The sequence below is a fragment of the Chanodichthys erythropterus genome, chromosome 15 (assembly GCF_024489055.1).
Source record: "Chanodichthys erythropterus isolate Z2021 chromosome 15, ASM2448905v1, whole genome shotgun sequence".
NCBI classification, from domain to species: domain Eukaryota; kingdom Metazoa; phylum Chordata; class Actinopteri; order Cypriniformes; family Xenocyprididae; genus Chanodichthys; species Chanodichthys erythropterus.
The window spans coordinates 31,932,364-31,942,558 of NC_090235.1; the positions used below are offsets into that span (position 1 = coordinate 31,932,364).

Sequence of the window (10,195 nt, forward strand, 5' to 3'; positions counted from 1 at the left end):
AAGAACGGGAGTGATATGTTCCCGCTTTCGTGTGCCCGTCAATAGGCGAGCTGCCGCATTCTGGACCACTTGCAGTCTGGAGAGAGAGGCCTGACTAATGCCTAAATAAAGGCTGTTACAATAATCAAGGCGGCTTGAAATGAAAATATGCACAACTCTTTGAAAGTCTTTAGATGACAGGAAACGTTTCACCTTGGTGAGTTGTCTCAATTGGAAAAAACATGATTTAACTACTAAATTAATCTGTTTATCCAATTTAAAATCACAATCCATAACAACACCTAAATTTTTTACATGGGGCTTCACATATGGATTCAGCTCTCCGAGGTTTAGGTCTACTGTCTCACAGGTTCCCCCTGGCGTAAACAACACCACTTCGGTTTTCTTTTCATTAAAATTAAGGAAATTTAGTGCCATCCAGGTCTTAATTTCTTCAAAACACTGCAAAAGAGGTGCTAAAGAACAGGTATCTTTACGTTTCAAGGGCAGATAAATTTGCAGATCATGTGCATAGCAATGAAAAGAAATACCAAATTTCCTAAAAATATAACCCAATGGGAGTATGTACAGGGAGAACAGAATAGGCCCCAAAATGGAGCCCTGGGGGACCCCACATGTGAGTGCAGCAGTTGAGGAGGTATAGTCTCCAAGATGAACCGAAAAAGATCTTTCAGCCAAATAGGATTTAAACCATTCCAATGCAGTACCCTTAATACCAACACATTGTTCTAGCCTCGAAATCAGGATATTATGGTCAACTGTATCAAATGCAGCTGAAAGGTCCATTAAAATTAAGATAGCGCAGTCACCAGAGTCAGTGATAAGTAGTAAGTCATATAAAAAAAGGAGGAGGCGGAGGGAGGGTCTAGCTAGCCTCTGTTTTGTTTGACAACACTTCGAACGTCAACAGGAAGTTACTCCGCTCAGGATCACTTAGAGAACCTTTAAGTATATGTAGGTTTAAGGTTAGATGTTGTAATTATGCCTGATTTACTCTTATTATTGTAGTAGTACATGTAACATGTATAAATATAAAAACAAAGTGTTGCTATGGCGAATTCTAATCACAAAGATTCCACTTGGCCTAGTATTTGTGTGTGCTATGTATGTTTTGTGTAATTCCAGAAACGGCAGCTTTGATATGTTTATTATTAGCTTAGCATGACGCTAACATGATGTGTGCATAAAAGTTTTGTGTGTTAGTGTGTACTATATATCTATAGTTTGAGGACAAACTATACAAACTGGGTTTTGTCCCAGAAACAGAGCTTACGAAATCTGACCAAACCTCCCTTTGGGGGCATTTTGGGACATACTAAATTATTAAATATTTTCTAAATAAAGAAATACTGTTGTTTAACAGTTTAAAAGTTCAGTTTTCTTTTAGGGTTTGGGATAGTCCCTGAAAGTGACAAAAACGCTCACTGGAGATGTCCTTAATTGCTAAACTGATTCATAAGTAAAGAAAATACTATCGTTTGAAAGACTAAAGTGTTAGTGTTTTAGGGGTTGATTTGGTCTATAGTAATTATAATCAGCTTTAAACAATAGAAGTCACTGGGATGTCCTCAGGTCAGGAATACAATGAAACAAAGCGGTGGTAGTGAGTGTTGGCATGCATGTGTTTGTATGTGCGTGTACGCGAGTGAGTGAATGAGTAAGCACATGTGTGTTGGTGATAGAGGAACAGCTGCCAGGCTTTTACAATAGTTCTGTGGAATATGGCTAATTTGGTATTCATGAGACTGGGCCCTGGACTTGAGATGCTGTCCCCCAGGCTGTCATGCCTGTTTCTGTCAGAAAAATATCCCTCCACAGTACACAGTCTAGCTACTGAAACTCTCTCTCTCTCTCTCTCTCTCTCTCTCTCTCTCACACACACACACACACACGCACACACACACACATACATCTAGTGTAACTGAATTGTTTACAGAGAAAATGATTCACTTGATCAATTGTACGCAGAGGTCTTTTATACGCAGAGGTCTTTTAAGTAGCTATACTTTAACTGAAATATCATTAACTTTACATTTTATTAGTTTAAAAATGTTTGCTGTAGTTTTGCTTAGCATAAATTCTTAAGTGAAAAGTTCACGCAAGTTCACTGTAGTCTGAATCAAATTTGATTTCCAGTATAAACGTCTTCTGTTTAACATTTAAAGGGATAGTTCACCCAAAAATGAACGTCCAGTTGTCATGTCAGTCCAAATCCATTTGATTTTCCTTCTTGCATTGAACACCAAGTTGGAAATTTTGAAGAATGTACTGGTTGTTTGTTTTCCAAGCAATGAATCAGTACTAGAGCTTTCAACCTTCAAATAGGATGCAAAAGCACCATAAAAGCAGCCCAGACACTATACTGATATATCATCCATATTCATAGCTTCCTAACTTCTGTTTGACCTGTTCAAAGTCCAAAAACAGTCAAAACTCATTCAAACTGCTCGGAAGACTCCTGAAAATAACCATGTGTGACTCTGAGGTTGACAGAAACTATAAGTGAGTGGGACATATCTGTTTTGCACCATCTATGTCGATGCAACCCACATCTTTAGAGATATGCAATAATTCATTCCTTAGCCACACATAAACTCTCCAGCTTACTGTCAGACCGCTGATGCTGCCTGGTGTGATATTTACATTAATAATTACACAGCAGAACAAGGTTTTTCATAATCCATATTTTAGTCTTGTTTCACAGTAAAGAAACATCCTTACAATGAGATATGTTATTTAAGAAGCAAAATTGCATAAGTCCCCACACTGACCGTAGTAAATATTTAGACATTTAAAGAGATAGTCAACCCAAAAATTAATCTTCGGATGAAGATTTTTAGAAAAATAATCCACCTCTGTGAGTCCATATTGCAGGTGTACGGGACAACTGTCATACGCTGACATCAGCATGTTAAGAAGGGTAATGTACTGTAAGTGTGTTTCACAACATGCTTGCATTCATTACAAGTGAATGCACACATGATGGTTGGCCATACATAATAGTTTATAGTTAAAGTACCTATCATTTAGCTTCAGAAGACATTAGGGCTTATCATTGGGTATTCATAAACTACTGTTTCACACTGCACATTCCTAAACCCCAGTTAAAGTCGTTTTATGCATATTTGCGGTGTCAGTGTCACGGACTGGACAAAAGCAGCACGTGACGTATTTATATAAAGGCATAGTATTGTGCGTTCTCATATTACACATTGTTGACTGTAATATCAAGTTTTTTTCTGAGTGAACTTTTCGAACTATAAAGGTAAGAATCACAGTCTCTTCACTCCAATTGTTGCGTTTTCAATCGCCATTTGACATTTTTCCTATCATACGCAGAAACGACTTTTTATACATTGTGCGGTGTTTCCATGACAGCCCAAAGCGTGAGAATATAAGGCACGCTATAGATGGTTGTTAACCATCTAGTTGTAACATTCTAACACCGCATCGTTTCACATTGTACAAGTTTGGCACCGCAATGCGGGGTTAACACCACAAAAAAAAAAAAATAATAATAATAACGACTTTTCAACAATGTCTAGTGATGGCCGATTTCAAAACACTGCTTCATGAAATTTCGAAGCTTTTGTTTCGAATCAGTGATTCGGATCACGTATCAAACTGCCAAACTGCTGAAATCACGTGACTGGTTCTTCAAACCACTGATTCGAATGAAAAGATTTGTAAAGCGCCAAAGCAGTATTTTGAAATCGGCCATCACTTTATATTGTTGAAAAGTCAATGGCGCACAAAAAGTATTCTCGTTGCTTTATAATATTAAGATAGAACCACTGTAGTCACATTAATTGTTTTAAAAATGTCTTTAGTAGCTTTCTGGATCCTGAGAGGTTCAGTGTCATTCCTGTAGAGGTCTCACTGAGCCATCGGATTTCATCAAAAATATCTTAATTTGTATTCTGAAGATGAACAAAGGTCTTAGGGGTGTAGTCGTGTTAGAATGACAATAATCTGAAGTTAAGCGCAGTGTGAAAAGCCCTATTGATTCACATACAGGGGTCGTATCGTATGGATTGTTCATCTTTACTTTGTGTTTTTTGAAGCCTTAACTTTGAGGTATCTATTCACTTGCATTACACTGCATTCCATATTATTATGCAGTTGACATATCAGTAAGATTTAAGTACAATAAACATTCAGATTTTAGTTTTTCTAAGAAAATGTTTGTTTGTTTATTTATCCATGTCTTTTTAGATAACTGGTATCAATCTCAGACAAAATAATTTGCCAGATCTATGGAAACCCTTCTTAGAGGTTGTTCCACATTATTAAGCAAGTCACAGTTCTCATGCAATATGGGGAGGAAGAAAGATCTTTCTGAAGATGAAAAGCCTGAAATGGTGCAATGTTGTGCAAAAGGCATGAAAACAACTAATATTGTGTGAAACTGAATGGAGATTATCGAATTATCATAAGATTTGTGAGTGATTTAGAGCACAGCTGAACTTGTTCATATAAAGGCTTATTAATTAAAGTTCCTGGCTTATTAAAAAGGCCAGTGTTGAGCAGCAAACAGGTATTTGAAGCTGCTGGTGTCTCTGGAGTCTCAAGAAGCTCTCCATGCAGGCTGGCAGTTGTGCGTAAAAATGCATTTTAGACACCACTAACCAAACCTAACAAAGAGAAACATTTACAGTGGGTGTAGAAATACATTTTCGAACAGTTTTATTGCTGTGGTGTTTTTTTGCAGCATGGGATAGTGCATAGTGCATTGTACAATAGTGCGTTGTACTGTGCACTATCCTCCTTTTTATAGTTGAAAATGGCCAGTTATGAACTCCACATATCTTGCAAAAGTCATTTTAATACCCTCCATCTCACTTCCCAGTATTTCAGCCCAAATCATCACCCACCAGCTCCTTGCTGACGTCACAGTCTTGTTGGAACGTGGTGGCCATTCACCAACCATCCAGAAATCCATCCATTTAGGCCATCCATTGTAGTACGGCATTAGTCAGTGAATAAAACTATTTAAAAATGAGTCTTCATGTATTTCTAAACCCACTGTAAATGTTTCTCTTTGTGAGGTTTGGTTTGGAGTGGCTGAAATGCATTTTTACGCACAACTGCCAGCCTGCATGGAGAGCTCCTCGAGACTCCAGAGGCACCAGCAGCTTCAAATACCTGTTTGCTGCTCAACACTGGCTTTTTCTTATAGCTGCCCTTTTAATACAATTAATTTTTTTGACAGGAACTTTCCTCAATAAGCCTTTATCTGACCGAGTTCAGCTGTGCTCTAAATCACGCAAAAATCTTATGATAATTCTATAATCTCCATTCAGTTTCACACAATATTAGTTTTTTTCATGCCTTTTGCACAACATTGCACCATTTCATGCTTTTCATCTTCAGAAAGATCTTTCTTCCTCCCCATATTGCATGAGAACTGTGACTTGCTTAATAATGTGGAACAACCTCTAAGTAGGGTTTCCATAGATCTGGCAAATTATTTTGTCTGAGGTTGATACCAGTTATCTAAAAAGACATGGATAAATAAACGAACAAACATTTTGTTAGAAAAACTAAAATCTGAATGTTTATTGTACAGAAATCTTACTGATTTGTCTCTTGCATAATAATTTGGAACGCCGTGTATATGGACTCATTATATTATTTTTCTAAAAATCTTTGTTTGAGCTCTTCTGGAGAAAGAAAGTCATATACATGTGGGACAACATTAGGGACATTCAACATTAAGCAAATGATGAAAGAGTTTTTAGGTGGAGTATCCTTTAAAAAATTCTATATTGCCTGAAAGGATGTTTAGATATTTTCAGCTGGAAAACTAGCTTAAAATACTGATGAAGAAAGTATTTTTCTGTCACACAAGCCCTAGTCTGGAGCATTTAAGTGTACACTCACCCTCTCCTCCTCCTCCCTCAGGTCAGGCATGGTGCTGACACACAGTGTAACTGCCGTGATGGCCACAAACACCACCGAGAGGCAGGCAAAGATCTTCCCAGGAATCCCAGAGTGAGGGTTCTCAACCATGTCTCTGAGGCTGTGCATGCACCCAGCCAGACGACCCTCCTCTGGGCTTCCGACAGCTGGCGCCTCCTCACACGACTGGGGCGTGGTCAGCTCGACCTCCTCCTCCTCCTGCCGGAGTCTCTCCCGCTGCTCCTCTTGCCGAAGACGGAGTTTTCTCAAGCAGCACCACTCCAGGCTGGCCTCCTCCACACCCCAATACAACAGCTCCTCCTGAAAGGACAGCGCGCACATCTCCCGCAGAAGACGGAGCTTCCCGGCCGCCAGGAAAGTGACAATGGAGCGGAAGGCGCTGGGGCTTCGGTCGAAGAAGAACTCATTGCAGTGCGCGTCATAGTCATCACATAAGTCGAGGATTTCCTCAGCATTGCTGCAGCTACGTAACTTTCCCAGGCGTGTCAGTGGGAACTCCTCAAGAGTGGACCATGGTATGCGATAACGAATGCCGCCCACATTGATGATGGCTGTGCGGTCAACTAAAGCACCCTCGTCCACTCCAGCCCCTCGTTTCCGGTGAACCTCGTCCTCCTGTACGCCGGGCTTGCACTGCAGTTGCGCGCGTTTGTAGAACACACCCTTTTTGCTGCTGATTTCATGGGGGTTCTCCAAAGGGTTAAAGTGGAAGGAGGTAAACTGATGATCAGTGCTGCCTGCTAGGAAAGCCACCTCTTGGTACATCTCTGCCACGTGGCTGTGCAGGCCGTACACTCCACAAAATCACAGTCTACCAGGTCACGGTGGTCATCATGGTGGAGCTTTGTGAGATAAAAGAGGCAGATATTAATAAAGACTTATGCTATGCAGTAGTTTCTTTTCCAAGTTGCAAGCACAAGGGTCACAACACAACAAAATTAGTACAGAAAACAACAGATTAATTAGTCTTGATATATCCAAAAAACACTGGATATACTCTACAACACAAAGGGAAAACTCCCTTGTACACTGCACATAATTAAAGGGTTTTTATGTTTTTTTGTATTGTTGCAATGTTGGTAGTATATGTGAATGAACAATGTACACTTTTTCTTCATGTTATCTGCACCCAGATATCCCTATTTATTGTCAGCAAATGTCCAACAGATGACACAAAATGTGTCATTTTGACAGCTACAGTGCTTTTATTAAAGCTACAGATCGGATGTCAGCATTTTTGTATTCCCACCCATGGACAGTCAGAGTGACAGAAGGGCAGAAGTGTTTTTGGCAAAAGGAGATGCCACAGCTCTATTTATCTGTTTTCTCTAGTCAGCACAGATTTAAAATAAATAAATAAATAAATAAATAAATGTGTTTCTACTGCATAGACAGCCAAGTTAACTCTTTCAGTCTTTCAGTTATTTAATCTTTTTCCCTGAAAGTCTGACTTAGAATAGTTTACAAGAATGTGAACACAAAAAGCCTATCAAATGGACTCCATTTCTGTCACCTGATGGAGTTTGAGTTCCTTGCCACTGTCGCCACTGGCTTGCTTAGTTGGGGACACTTAATATTCAGTAATATTATTGTTTTGACTGCACTGACCCTATTGGATGAGAACAAAACTTGAACTGAATTGAGCTGGATGATGACTACACTGTTTTGTGCATAGTAGCTGATTCGACTTTGTTTCATAATTTACAAATTTTGCAACATCAACACTGTTATTGAACTGAACTGAATCAACATTGAACTGACTCGCAGTGAATAAAACACTATTGTCTTCTGTAGAGCAGCTTTATAGTGGAATTAGACTCATTTCAAAATTGATTAACTTTACACAGTCATTGAAGTGAACTGAATCAACACAGAACTGGCTTCAGCTGAATAATGACACTATTGTCTTTACAGCAGAACTGAATTCTGTTGGCATCATTGATCATCATTTTCCTCTTTATCACTGTATTATTTGATCAGATGTTCAAAGGGGACCTAATGCCCCTTTTACAAGATGTGATATAAGTCTCTAGTGTCCCCAGAATGTGTCTGTGAAGTTTCAAAATACCCCACAGATCATTTATTATATTATAGCTTGTCAAATTTGTCCCTATTTGGGTGTGAGCAAAAACATGCCATTTTTGTGTGTGTTCCTTTAAATGCAAATGAGCTGCTGCTCCCATGCCACTTTCCAGTCAAGGGCGGAGCTTCAACAGCTTGTGCTTCAGTTGCTCAACAAGAAAGCTAGAGAATCTCACGCAGCCAAAATGACGACTGTCAGTAACGGTGTTCAGCCTTACATTGTTCAAACCGGAGTCGGGCGCTGATGAAGAGACTCAGGAAGAAGTTACAATTAATAGAATACATCTAGATGTTTCTGAATGGTTAGTGGATAAATTTATGTAGTTGTTGTGGTGTTGATTCAACTCATCGACTAGCATGTGCCGTCATGTTAATCTTTGGTGCAAATCCAGCATTGAATTGACCCTTGTTTGTGAAGCAGTCTGGCGTAAAATGACGGCATGGCAACAACACTCTAATACAACAACTCCTTCTCTTCTCTAAAGCAGCCCATGGCCACGCCCCCTTTGTTGTGTGTTCTTGGGGGTTTATGTAAATTTTAGGGTTAGTGATGTCACTAACTGAGGAAGAAGCTTGTCGTAGTTCCTGCCAGCCGATTGTTGTAGTTCTTTAAAAGTGATTTCTGTAAAAAAAGTATCTCCCTTTGCTTTGAACTTTGAGCATCGTTCTTTAACTTTGCAGATGTTGTTTATGCTCTAACAGCAACATTATACACTAACTAAAGTTAAAAAGTGAAATCATAATCAACCACCCCTTTAATGTTCCCTTTAATGTTTAAAACATCCCTGCAGCACTCTATAGACCCTTTAAGCCACAAAAATAACAAAAGACATAACAGAAGGGAATTGTGCACAACTTCCATTGTGTTGTGTCTTAAAGGAATTGTTCTGGTTGTTATTTTTCCCCATGCAATTACAAATAATATGGACTGAACCTTTCAAGCTTCAAAAATGGACACAAAAGAACCGGGTGCTTGAGGTATATTCCATGTCTTCTGAAGCCATATAAAAGCTTTGTTTGAGGATCCCTAGTGTTCATGGGAGTTTGTGAGACAAGTAAGTTTGACAACATTTTGGTGATTTGGATCATTTAAATGAATCCGGTTCACAGAACCATTGTGAATGATTTTTTCATGGATCAGTTTAACAAACTTAATGATTTAGTTTCACCATTTAACAAGTATATATTTCTTTTTTTTTTTTAAACTGGACTTGCATATATATCATATTAATGAAATTAAAGGCCACTTAAGTGTACTTGAAAAAAGTACTTTTTAAGTTTTACTTTAATGTACATTTTATATTACTAGGTTTTAATAATCCTTTGTCATGCTTTAAAGACTATTGTGTGTTATTCAACATTATATTTAAAGTTAATAATTTGAAAATGTACTAAATTGCTTCATCATTTACAAATATTGTATGACATGACATACAGATTTCAATATAAAATACATTAAAGTATATTTTAGATTACTATAAATTCTTGTCAGTTCATTCAGCTTAACCATGTTTCATAGACATAGAAGTAATTACATATAATATTAAAATGACATACAGTGAGGAAAATAAGTATTTGAACACCCTGCTATTTTGCAAGTTCTCCCACTTAGAAATCATGGAGGGGTCTGAAATTGTCATCGTAGGTGCATGTCCACTGTGAGAGACATAATCTAAAAAAAAAAATCCAGAAATCACAATGTATGATTTTTTAACTATTTATTTGTATGATACAGCTGCAAATAAGTATTTGAACACCTGTCTATCAGCTAGAATTCTGACCCTCAAAGACCTGTTAGTCTGCCTTTAAAATGTCCACCTCCACTCCATTTATTATCCTAAATTAGATGCACCTGTTTGAGGTCTTTAGCTGCATAAAGACACCTGTCCACCCCATACAATCAGTAAGAATCCAACTACTAACATGGCCAAGACCAAAGAGCTGTCCAAAGACACTAGAGACAAAATTGTACACCTCCACAAGGCTGGAAAGGGCTACGGGGAAATTGCCAAGCAGCTTGGTGAAAAAAGGTCCACTGTTGGAGCAATCATTAGAAAATGGAAGAAGCTAAACATGACTGTCAATCTCCCTCGGACTGGGGCTCCACGTAAGATCTCACCTCGTGGGGTCTCAATGATCCTAAGAAAGGTGAGAAATCAGCCCAGAACTACACGGGAGGAGCTGGTCAATG

At 38.6% G+C, this 10,195-nt stretch overlaps 1 protein-coding gene across 1 annotated transcript in view; it reads right to left on the reverse strand.

The window, feature by feature from the left end:
- kcng2 (potassium voltage-gated channel, subfamily G, member 2) overlaps positions 1 to 6,687 on the reverse strand; it is a 35,654-nt gene extending 28,967 nt beyond the window's left edge. Inside the window, exon 1 of the mRNA XM_067412171.1 lies at positions 5,884 to 6,687. Coding sequence (XP_067268272.1) covers positions 5,884 to 6,687 — 804 coding nt within the window. The remainder of the gene's footprint in view (positions 1 to 5,883) is intronic.
- Positions 6,688 to 10,195: the final 3,508 nt, after the last annotated feature.